A 12426-nucleotide genomic window follows, 5' to 3' on the forward strand; every position below is an offset into this window, starting at 1 on the left:
GGACCATATCAGGTAACAGTACACCATTTATTATTATAATTTTTTCATGCCACAAAAACAGATTTATGCTTATCCCAGTGACTCTTAAAAACGAGGTAGTAAGTTAAGGTAATAAACAAATAAAGGTAATAAATAATGTTGTTCTTGTTTTATTTCGGCAGGGAAGAAACTCCTTTTTTGTGGCGACAAATGTCATTGTAACAAAGAACCAAAAACAAGGTAATTGCCCCGAGGTAAGTGCAGCTATTCTAATTTCAGTTTATTTGGTAATACAATACAAAATGTATCTTAAGCCTTATAAAATGCTCTTTTTTTATTCACCACTACTATTTTAAGCCAAATATAATCCATTCAACAGACGGTTTTATGTTCACACTTCAGGTTCTACCACATGGGAAACTGTGTCGAACAGATAAAGACTGTGAGAAAGGGTTTTCTGACCAACATAGCCATGGTAATGTTATATAAAGAAACTATTTTAAGTCATGCAGCTTGAGAGGAAGTATTTCGATGTCAGACCAATCTTATTTTGATATGAAATTAAATGTTGAATTGTTTGAATATTCGAATAACACTACCCGAGCTGTATTTTATATCACTGAAAACCTAAACCATTATTGGATGTTTTTCCATGATCTGAGGTTTGTTCCTGTGTTTGTCTCTAAGGTGTTCAAACAGGTGGCTGTGTGAAGTTAGATGTACTAAAGAAAACATGTGAAGTTACAGCTTGGTGCCCCATTGAGAACAAGAGGAATCCCAGGTGCTGTAATGTGATCATTTATATTAAAGGGATAGTTTTAATATAACATTTTGTCATTATTTACTTATTCTTGTGTCGTTCCAAACCTGTATGTAACACATGCAGATATTATGTTAATATAAAAATGTTTTTGTCCATATAATGAAAGTCTCAAATGACTTTCATTGTATGTTCCAAAAAAACCTGAGACATTTTTCATTCGAAATATGAAAGTCATGCTGGTTTGGGATGACACAAAGTTGAGTAAATGATGACCGAATATTAATTTTTTGGTGAACTGTACCAGTTTCATGACAGTATTTTGTCATAATTGAATGTAGGATTGACTCTTGATTGACTGTTTGTCCTGCATACTGTTGTTGTTTGTTAATTAAGATTCAAACTTACGGTGACAGCAAAGCTATTTGGCAATAGAAAACAGCTCATCGTCAGCTATGCTGCAAAATGAATAAAAAACAGTTGACACTGCAGTTCAAAGCTACCAATGCCACCAAAGAGACATTTGAGGAATCTGTTTGAGGAAGTTGCAGTTTTATATGAACAGAGATTCGGTGTACGGAAGTTTTCTTATGTCAGGTTTTCATTTCTGTTTCCCCAGGTCTGCTCTTTTGGCATCTGCAGAAAATTTCACTGTGATGATCAAGAATAACATCAGATTTCCAGCATTTAATTACATAAGGTAGTACACAAGTTTTATAGTTGCAAATGCTATTATATTTACTGTACAAATGTTGGTGCACTAACATACTTTATGGGTTACACTTTATTAAGGTGTCCTTGTTACAGTGTAATTATACATTTAAGTACTGATTAATATTAATTAACTACATGTACTTACTATATGGTTAGGGTTAGGATTAGGGTTTGGTTTAGGGTCACTTGCATGTCATTATGCATAATTTATTGTTATTATAATAGTAAGTACATGTAATGTGTAACAAGGACACCTTAAAATAAACCGTGAACTGTTAGCAGTAACAATAACATTTAACTTTCACGAGTTCACCCTTACATATAATCTGATTGATCAAATAGTAAGCATATTTTGGCGTGCTGTCCTGGGGGAGGGCCCTAAGCCCAGAGAACTCCCCCTATCCCTAGTATGGGATGAAAATAGATTAAGAGTGAGGAGTTGGGGTGGAGGAGAGATGCCGGAAAACTGTCATAGGATAGAGGTAAGTAGGCTGTATATATATATATATATATATATATATATATATATATATAGGTATTGTGCTAGTTAGGATGATTAGCTAAACGAGTTACACTTGTGCCAAATTGGTTGATTATCTGATCGTGCTCCTCCCGAACCTTGTTAATAAAACATCATTAAATGTTAGGCAGAAGGAAGCTCCTTATATTTAGTATTCAAAAACTGATAATATAGCCATCCATTTATGTTTTTCTCTTAGAAGAAACATCCTGCCTCAAATGAAAGGCACTGACCTTAAAGGTTGCATTTATAACCGCTACAAAAATCCATACTGCCCCATTTTCCGTTTGGGAGACATCGTGAGTGAGGCCAAGGAGAACTTTTCAGAGATGGCAGTAGAGGTAAAACCTTTCTTTCCAAGCACACTAGGACATACACTGCCGTTCAAACGTTTGGGATCAGTACGATTTTTAATGTTTTTTAAAGACGTTTCTTCTGCTCATCAAGGATGCGTTTATTTGATCAAAAATACAGAAAAAACAGTAATATTGTGAAATATTATTACTATTTAAAATAATGATTTTCTAATATACTGTAAAATATTATTTGTTCATGTGATGCAAAGCTGAATTTTCATCATCCATCACTCCAGTGTTCAGTGTCACATGATTCTTCAGAAATCATTCTGATTTATTAACAACAGGCTGATTTATTATCAATGTTAGAAACTGTTTTTGCTGCTTAATATTTTTGGAACCTGTGATACTTTTGAATAAAAAGTAAAAAAAAAAAAAAAAAAAAAAAAAAAAAAAAAAAAAAAGGACAGCATTTATTTAAAATAGAAATATTTTCTAAAAATATAAGTCGTTACAATCACTTTTTATTAATTTAACACATCCTTGCTGAAAAAAACAAAAGTATTTTAAAAAGAAAAAAATTACTGACCCCAAGCATTTGAATGGTAGTGTATATTATTAGAAAATATTTCTTTTTTTAAATAAATTTTGTTCTTTTTTACTTTTTATTCAGCAAAGTATCCTGAATTTAAGTCACTAGTGTCTTATGATCCTTCAGAAATCATTCCAATACAGTATGCTGATTTGGAGCTCAAGAAACATTTCTTCTTATTATCAATGTTGAAAACCGTTGTGCTGCTTAATATAGGCTATAGAAACAGTGATCTGTTCTTTTCATATAAAGTTAGAAAGAACAGCATTTATTTTAAATAGAAGTCTTTTGTAACATTATGAATGTCTTGACTATCATTTTTTATTATTTTAATGCATTTTTGCTGAATAAGAGTATTAATTTCTTTAAATGAAAATCTTACTGACCACAACCTTTGAACAGTAGTGTATTTGTGTAATTTAGTTGCAAAGTAGGCTAGTAAATTTTTATCAGTTTTTACATTGCTGGTAGTATCTGCTCCACAGGGTGGTGTGATTGGGATCCAGATCAACTGGGACTGTGACCTGAACCACATCTTTCACAGCTGTCTGCCCAAATACTCATTCCGTCGCTTGGATGAAAAAGAAAGCAACCGAACCTTGTACCCTGGGCTCAATTTCAGGTGTGAACAACTTAAATCATATTGAAAATATGTGAACTGTGTGTGATATTGAAATTCATTCTTTCGTGTAGGTTTGCAAGATACTCTACAGTGAATGGTGAGGAGCAGAGAACGCTCTTTAAAATGTATGGGATTAGGTTTGATGTGATGGTGTTTGGGAAGGTGAGATTATATTATACTATGTTGTCATTACTTTGCATGTTAGCTTTAGCATATAAAAAGTTCTCTAAATTCTTCGCAGGCTGGAAAGTTCAGCATCATTCAGCTAATCATCTACATTGGATCTACGCTCTCGTATTACGCTCTTGTGAGTAACCCTTAAACACTCAGCAAGTCGGAAAAGTGTTTGAAGTAATGAAATGTTTACCATTGAGTTTGTCTTTAGACAACAGTATTCCTGGACTGGCTTATTGGGACCGGCTGTTACTCCAAAGAGGCAAAACAGAACTACACTGAGAGGAAGTTTGAGGCCGTACAGGACAGAGAAGAGGTGAACACACCTTAGAAACACTGACATAGTGGATAGCACTTCAGTTTGTTGTGTGCAGTTTTTATATCGTTAATGCTTTACACGGGCTAAATACAGCTTAAACTGAGATTCTGTACACATGAATCTAGCATTTAGTATTGTGTTTGTTGCAGTGCTTCCTTTGTGTGTCATTTGTGGATGAGGACCAGTTAAGGGTGGTGAAAAAATCCAGAAAGAAAAGACTACAGGAGACAAAACCCCTTTCCTTACACCAGCGCAGAGTAAGTTAAGTTCCTCATATTATATTGTCACATGCTTGCCCGTGAATTAATACTTGTTATTAAATATTCAAAAAGGCATTTTGTATTTTCTAAAACCGAATTAAAGGATTAGTTCACTCGGAAAGAAAGCTCTGTCATCATTTACTCATCTTCGTGTCATTCCATGCCTGTAAGGCTTGCTTTCTTCTGCAGAACACAATGAATTCAATACAATGGCAGTATATCCTGACTCACTTTCACACTGATAAAGCACCCAGAAGTGTCAGCGAACACTCCATGTGGCTCACTAATCATTTCTCAAGTCCTCTGATTGTTTTTGGTGAAAAGCACCCTGATATTTAAATAATGATATTGTAAAATCATAAATGGCAAAATCCTGTGCACCGTCAATGCATCTTTTACAATGGTTTGCCACCATTATTTTTCTGGTAAAATTGTGAAAATGGTGTTAAAATACTGTGAAAATGATCAGAAAGCAGCATGTACCTTTGCTGACATACTTGGGTGTTTTATGAGTGTTTTAAGAGTCGATATGTACTGACATTGTATGAAATTCATTAAATTATCTCCTTTTAAATGATCTCCTAACAGTATTAGGATGAGTAAATGATGACTTTCATTTTCATCAATGAATTTTAATATTTGGTCAGACTGATTTAATGTTATTTGTTATATGGCATTGCGTTAACTCAAAAGTAAACTATACTATGAGATACAATGATATTTTGTATTAATATTTTGAATTAGTTTTTATTTTTATATAATTTTCTTGTCATTTTTGTTGTAAATTTTATGTAATATTGTAGTCTATTTATTATTTTTGTTGTTGTTTTTTTTATGTCTATATAGGTTTTACTTTTTATTTCGGTTTTAGTTTAGTAAATCAAGTTAAACTAAATGAAAATTAGAAATGTTGCCTTACCAACTTGCTGAAATAAAGTAGCATTTTTTTGGGGGGTTTTAGCAAACTGTAATAACCCTGTTCTCTTTCAGAATGATTTGGCGAGCATGAAGACTCAGATGAGTGTTCTGCAGTGTGGTCAAAGCAGAAGTGAGCCTTTACAGAACAGCCAGAGTGGTGGCCTAAAAGTGGATGAAAACCTTCCCAGAAGTCACAGCAGCAGACAAAGCACTGACACACCATTACTGGAGATGCCACAGTCTGGGTGTCCGGCCTGGTGTCAGTGTGGCTGCTGCCGGCCTTCCGACTCTTTGCAGGAGCAGCTATGCTGTCGGTCGAGGAAAGGACGCTGCATAACCTCCTCCCCGCTCTTTTCTACACTGGTTGTCAGTCGGTCCGTCCTGGAGACCGCTTTGTTCTATGTGGATCCCCTAGCGGAGCTGCGTGAGGAGGCTCAGCTGCGCCATGGGGCCTATACTCAATTCATTAGATGGCGCTTTGGTGACAGCACACCTAGAGATGCTGTTCCAGTAATACCCAGTTGCTGTATATGGAGGATAAGAGCAGAATACCCCAGCCCTGATGGGAAATACAGTGGCCTTAGACTCTATCAGGCTGTACCGTCTCAGACAGACTTCAATAGATAAGACTTTATTCAGTTTATGATTAGACATTCAATCACAATGACAATGCCTAAAAGGGAATTATATAAACCACAATCAATAATACAGAATATGATGAGTGATTTTTACAATTTTAACCTGCAAAGCAACCAAATTGTTTCAACCACAAAAATGCTGTCAGTATGCTTTTACTAACACAGATGCCTTTGAACTTAATAAAACAAATGAAGAGGTCAAGCATGTACAGCCAACCTGATTTACTAATCATTTTAAGTGTGATTTAAACACTGATACACTCACAAACTGTAATGAATAAAAAATTATATCATATTCAAATGTGATGGATAAACAAAAGTTAGTATACATTACCATTCAAACATTTGTGGTAAAAAAAAAGCTTTGCCATCATAGGAATAAATTACATTTGAAATGTATAGTAGAAATCAGTTCTTTTATAATGTAATATTTACTGTATTTTATTATCAAATTATTTAATAAATTATTAAAAAATTATCAAATAAATGCAGCAATGGTGACCAAGAGATTTCTTTAAACAAGCTTACCAGCCCCAAATTTTTGAAGAGTAGTGTATATATTGGATATATACAAGAACATATACCCCCGGTTTCACAGACTAGGCTTAAGCCTAGTCCTAGACTAAAATGTAAATCTGAGCTGTTTCAACTGAAAGAAATGTGCACTGACTGATCTTAAAACATGCCAGTGCCTTTGTTTTGTCTTAAGATGCACACCAGTAATGCTTTTTTCTAAGGCATGTTTATAAAAATTACTTAAATGTCCTAATTGAACTATGGCCTAATCCTGGTTTAGGCTAAGCCCTGTCTATGAACCCGGGCCATTGAGTTTTACTGGTTTTAAGTGCGGTGAAAGTGTCCAGTTCACTCCATCATGGAGTCCCATATGAGGTTGTCTCCATGGAGCTCTATAACAGTATAAAATAATATAATTTTTATAAGTCTAATTTTGCGTAAAAAAAAAATAAAAAAATTACATATAGTATAAATTGCTTTAACTTTTACTTACCAGTGGCACACTGTCACCGTTTTGGTTCAGGTGAATAAATTTACGTTTGGCATACTGGTCATGGTCCTTCATACAAGTAAGCATGACCCAATCACAAATAGCAGTCACCTGGGAGAAGTTCAGGAACAACATGAAAATGATTGAGCCAAAGGCATTTTACTCAAATAGGTATCTGAAAAAAAGCTTACCAAACTAAGACAGGCAAGAGCGGCACCAAGATTGACAATAGTGGGCACAATATTGAATTTACCAGCCTGCAGAGACCATTAGAGATTAAATGATAACGAAAATTGAATAAATAGATGCTTGTTATTATTTTTTACTAGTAGACTAGTAGACAAACCATCCCAAACACAATGACATCAAAGCGGATTCCAAAGGCCTTTATCAATGTCCGTGTTTCAATGCTTTTATTGTTTTTATAATATTTTGCAAATCTGGGGGAAAGAACAAAATTGTTACCCTCTAGCTTTACAATCAAAAATCTAAATCAGTTTAACTGCATTTACCGGAAATTGTAGCCAGGGGCAACGTTATTTTCAGGATTTTTGTTGTCCAGTCTGCTAAAAGAATACTTGGGAATGCAGAAACGTTCTGGGAAGTCCAAGTCACAATTCCAGTCAATGAAAATCCCAATAATACCACCCTTCAACATTAAAACACACTGTCAACTACAGTAATTAACGTATAGTACTTCTATAAATATAAATGTAAGTAAAATACTAATCTAAATACACTTCAAAAGTTCAAGGTCAGTACATTCTTTTAAATGTTTTTAAAAGAAGTCTCTTATGCTCACAATGGCTGCATTAATTTAATCAAAAATACAGTAAATGATATTTTTACTATTTATAATAACTATTTTCAGTATTAAAATATTTTAAAATGTAATTTATTCCTGTGATGGCAAAGCTGAATTTTCAGTTTCACATGATCCATCAGAAATTATTCTAATATGCTGATTTGATGCTCAAGAAACATTTATTATTATCAGTGTCGTGTTGTTGTATCAATGAAACCAAACGCTTTTATAACATAAATGTCTTTGCTGTCACTTGTGATCAATTTAATGCATCCTTGCTTCAAGTACTCATTTATTTAAACATTTTTGACAGTTGTGTATATAAATAAGTAAAACAGATATACAGCTTTACTAAATACAGACTTTAAGAGCCATGACGCTGAAGTCCTCTCCTGCCTCAGTTACCATGTGCCCCAGACGAAAAATAGGACAGTGTGGGTCTGTTTTACGATCAAACGTGCAGTTTTTTAAGTATGTGGAGTTGATGTGATGCAGAAGGTTTCGCCTAGAAATAACACAAAACAATAGAATCACTAGCACACTAACATTTGGAATTACAGTCAATGAATTCCAAATGCATGAACTTACTTTCTAAAATTGAACTTTGGATATTGTATGTTGTTTTTGATGAGCACTGTGAAGTGCTCTGCTGCACCTAGAAGAGCAGGTCTGTACAATCACAGACTATATTAATATTCACAGTTTCAGTTGAGCAAAGGTCATCAAACTTGCCCACTTTTGCTAAAGACACTCACTTTGGAATGATGGTGTCATTTTCAAGCGGACACCATGCCTGCACCTCACAGGTTTTGATCGTATCAGAATACTGCACACAATGTCCAGTCTGAACACCTGCGAGGAGGAACACACAGTTTATTTTGTGCCATTGACTTACAGCTTACATCAGAAACACTGAATTATTACGCAGTACTGTTGAGAGAACATAAACGCATACCATTGCCATGGACTTCAGTTTGTCCCTCTATGCAATCACTGTCAGATTCACACTTCGTGACTAAACTCGGAATCTGTAAAAATGAATCATTTGTAATTCAACATGCAACGTTCTCTTCTTGTGTGAAAATGGACAAAACATATGGAAGTGTTCGATCGTACCTCAGGACACTTGCTCTGTGTCTGGCCTGGAGTCGGAATCACATTTGTTAACACAAAGAACGATTTTTCTCCCTACCAAATAAGCAAAAACAAGGCTGATTGAATCTGGAATTCATTTCTACAAAAAGCATATGCCATATGGACAAACAAAACAACTCTCAGAGAAACTATTGCAATGGGTTCCTGTCAAACAAATATAGATACCTGGGGTGGGATAACATATTCAGGTACGTCCCAAACATGAACCCCCTCAATGGATGTATTGGTCAAAATGTTTCCTTTCACCTTTGTGCTGACCGAGCTGATCACGGAGTCTGTGTCCTGGTAAGCGCGCTGAATCCAGCAGACATATCTTAACAGTACAATGCAGATATGGAGTTAGGCTAAGACTGCATTACATTCCAAGAGCACAACACGCTTAAACGTGGGTGTAAAAGCATACACATTTATTGTAACAAAGGAAGAAAGCACTTTTTTCTCAGTCGCTAAATTATTTATTTAGCATAGACCAGAAATGGAAAACGGTTTTTAAATACCTTTACCTCAGGCTTTTCAAGCTTTAATTACACTCTTATTCAGAGTCTTAAAAATGAGATGCATACAAGTAGATGCAATCAATATTTCTTACAAAGATTAAATGCTGTATAATGTTTTAAAAATGTACTCACACAGCAACATAGGCGATGATCAAAAACTGGATCAGTCTGAAGAGGGCTCCCACACCTTTGTTATTAATAACCAGCATTACATTGGTTTCATAACCAAAGAGACATTGGAGGCAAATACTGCAGCAGTTTTTACAGCCCATTGCTGAAGAAATGTCCACTATGAAACCGCAGTACTTGGTGTAAGGTCAGAACACTCTTGTCAGCCTGTAGTACATCTACTATACTTTTCAATATAATTTACATATGCTTTGCATGTAATTTCTTAACATGCAGGATTAATGAAAGTATTAAGATATGCACTGCCAGCCACCTGCGGATATTTGGTTAAACATCTGTTAGGTACCCAGTAACATTTGCACTCCTCACATTTGCAAGCCAGTATCTATAACCGTGTGAAACTCATGTAAATCAAGCGGTTGAACACCCTCAATCATCACCAACAGCACAGTTGCTATAATTATTTAAGAAAATACATTAGTGTTCTCACTGCATTTGTTTCACTGTAGCGTCTTAAAACTTGACAGCTCATTTAGTATGGCTGCTGATATATAAAGAACTAGAAACATGCTAAGTAAAATAAAAAAACACCAGAAAAACTCACAGAATCAGGGAAAATAGCAAAATCACCCATTTATTTCCCAAAGCATAAAATGAACATTATAAAATGCATCAGACCAAAATGATGGTAAAAAAAAATCTAAAAAAAAAAAAAAAAAATCAATCAACATAAAACTAGCGCCTCTTCTGGAACACGTTCCCTCGTCCTGGTCCACCCCGGCCACGGCCTCTGGCAGCCACTGCGAAAACATTAATGCAAACTTTAGTTTGATTGCTGTTTTAATATAATCTTTATAAAAACAATATAAATCACTAATGTCACATTAATTCTCTAAAAAAAACACGTTTGGTGTTAGACGTGTGGACTGGAGTAAAGAGGCTGTATATACCTTGGGCTTTGAGAATAGCTGCTTTTCCTCGACCTGCACCAGCGGCCTGATTTTTGTTCTTCATAAAAAAAGACACCCTTTTCAACCTTTTCAAGAGACTGGTGTACTTTTGTACAAACCCTGTTACAAACAAACATATACATACATACATACACATACACATATACATATACATATACATATACATATATACACACATACATAACAAGGGCGTAGCGTCTAGGTATGCAGGTGCATATGGGCCCAGGCGTATTGTGGGCCCGCCGAGCCGAGGAGGAACCTTTAATTGAAACGAGGAAACGAATAGAGCCTTGCACGGGCCGGCCCTTGTCCGACAGCTTATCAGAATATTCTCGGCCTGAGTCTGACCTGAGCCCGTGTCTTTTTTCTCTCTCTTGCTTTCTTTCTTCCCCGTTACACAGCTGCTGTTGCAGCAAATAGGCTAGTCCAGTTTTGGTTTTTAATGGAAAAGTGGTTATATTTCTTTTCGTTTCTTTATTAAGTTAATTTAGAAATATGTTTGGAACATTTTATGTTTGTTAAATTCACGTTTTTTTTTTTAAGTAACGACCAAGCGGCCAGCGGCGGACTGAGTTGAGCATATGTTGCCTTCTCAAATCAACACGACTTGCCTAAAATAAAATCTATAGACATAAAACACTTCATGCAATTCACAATATTAATAAAAAAATGTAACCTAGATAAATGTGTGCTGTTAGATGCATATACAGTCTTTTGTGCGGAGAGTGGAAGCTGAAGCACGCTTTGCAGGACATGGAGGCGCCAGCGCGATCACTTGCATTTTTTTCTTAAGAGTGGAAACTTAACATACGCTGTCATTTTTGCTCATAAAGGTAAGAGTAATATATTATTCGGAATTGTAAAGGGTCTACTTTTATTTGTGTGCACTCACAAACAATATCAACAAAAACCTGTGCTTTTGTAAAATAAGGAAAACAAACAGGATGCGCTTTCTGTCGTCTTGGTCTTGAGCAGAAGCGCTTCACAATGATGAACCAAAACTCAGCGAATACTTGCATTTCACAGACATGATAAATATATCTAATAGAATGCTTTAAATACTTTGAAACTAAATAATTCAAATCGAAAACAAAAACGCTTTCATTATGTAGGTTAATCCATAAAGATGTATTTCTCTCTAAAGGCGCGCGTCCTGAGGAGATGGCGAGTCAGGATCGTCAACTTCATCTTGTGACACTGACTCAGAAAATACTAGTTCATTAATAAATAATTAAAATTTCTCCTTAGTATTTCATTAATTAATTTATTTTTTGTTTTTTGGGCTTCTGTGCCAAGATTGTGTTTGCATGCAGTACAAATAGCCTATGGCTGCATTTTAGTGCCACGTTGAAAAATAAGATTAACGTCATAATATTTTACGAATAAAGTCAAAATTACGATAATTAAATCATGTTATATTGCGTGAAGTTAAGGTGAAAATTCCACCTATACTCCGCCAAAAAAATAAAAATAAATAAAATAAAAAGTCTGTGGCATCCAACCTGTCATTCTTTACATTTAACATAGAACGTAAAATGTAGGCTTATTGACGTTTTTTTAAACTCTAATTGATCGATTTCATGAAACATTTGTTTTTTTAAATTGTTCTGATTTTTTCAACATGCATTCAAATATTTATTCATGTTTATTTCGTGCAGCAAATATTAAAGAGGAAAATATCATTGATTCACATGCTGCTTGAACTGAGACAAATATAGTTATCACAAATTTAGAAGCATAAAAAAACCACATTTATTGTTTGTAGTATTTTATTATAAAGTTGACAGAAGGCTGACACTTTGTGTTTTAATAGAAGTAAAGCACAAAGCTTATTGCGATTATTGGGTGGCTGCTTGCATGCTACAAATGATGAACGGACTTGAAAACGTTAAATATTATTTCCAAGCATTTATACCGTAAATAAAACAGCTTGTGAATACATGTAACGTTAATCAACAATACGTTAACCAAGTTAGAGCCTTGCTACGCCATTGCATACATATACATAAAAAAATAAAAATTATATATATATATATATATATATATATATATATATATATATATATCCAAT

The 12426-nt window shown here is 34.7% G+C and overlaps 3 protein-coding genes across 3 annotated transcripts in view; 1 reads left to right on the forward strand and 2 right to left on the reverse strand.

Moving 5' to 3' along the window:
- Positions 1 to 6109, forward strand: part of LOC107667522 (P2X purinoceptor 4-like) — a 10676-nt gene extending 4567 nt beyond the window's left edge. Inside the window, exons 7-13 of the mRNA XM_016459198.1 lie at positions 2173 to 2314; positions 3347 to 3483; positions 3555 to 3645; positions 3725 to 3790; positions 3869 to 3973; positions 4126 to 4233; positions 5227 to 6109. Coding sequence (XP_016314684.1) covers positions 2173 to 2314; positions 3347 to 3483; positions 3555 to 3645; positions 3725 to 3790; positions 3869 to 3973; positions 4126 to 4233; positions 5227 to 5781 — 1204 coding nt within the window. The 3' untranslated portion in view covers positions 5782 to 6109. The remainder of the gene's footprint in view (positions 1 to 2172; positions 2315 to 3346; positions 3484 to 3554; positions 3646 to 3724; positions 3791 to 3868; positions 3974 to 4125; positions 4234 to 5226) is intronic.
- Positions 6110 to 6576: 467 nt separating this feature from the next.
- On the reverse strand, positions 6577 to 9572 carry p2rx4b (purinergic receptor P2X, ligand-gated ion channel, 4b). Its single transcript, XM_016459206.1, has 12 exons — positions 9388 to 9572; positions 8924 to 9071; positions 8720 to 8791; positions 8559 to 8631; positions 8359 to 8455; positions 8192 to 8272; positions 7967 to 8108; positions 7311 to 7447; positions 7145 to 7238; positions 6990 to 7055; positions 6802 to 6909; positions 6577 to 6700 (listed from the first exon to the last, which is right to left on the reverse strand). The coding sequence occupies exons 1-12, from the start codon at positions 9525 to 9527 to the stop codon at positions 6665 to 6667; spliced, it is 1194 nt and encodes a 397-aa protein (XP_016314692.1). The 5' UTR covers positions 9528 to 9572; the 3' UTR covers positions 6577 to 6664.
- A 420-nt stretch (positions 9573 to 9992) lies between these two features.
- Positions 9993 to 12426, reverse strand: part of LOC107667518 (small nuclear ribonucleoprotein Sm D3-like) — a 3086-nt gene continuing 652 nt past the window's right edge. Inside the window, exons 3-4 of the mRNA XM_016459194.1 lie at positions 10335 to 10392; positions 9993 to 10184 (exon numbers count right to left, since the gene is read on the reverse strand). Of these exons, the coding sequence (XP_016314680.1) occupies positions 10120 to 10184; positions 10335 to 10392 (123 nt within the window). The 3' untranslated portion in view covers positions 9993 to 10119. The remainder of the gene's footprint in view (positions 10185 to 10334; positions 10393 to 12426) is intronic.

This window comes from Sinocyclocheilus anshuiensis, unplaced genomic scaffold (assembly GCF_001515605.1).
Source record: "Sinocyclocheilus anshuiensis isolate Anshui unplaced genomic scaffold, SAMN03320099.WGS_v1.1 scaffold1132, whole genome shotgun sequence".
NCBI classification, from domain to species: Eukaryota; Metazoa; Chordata; class Actinopteri; order Cypriniformes; family Cyprinidae; genus Sinocyclocheilus; species Sinocyclocheilus anshuiensis.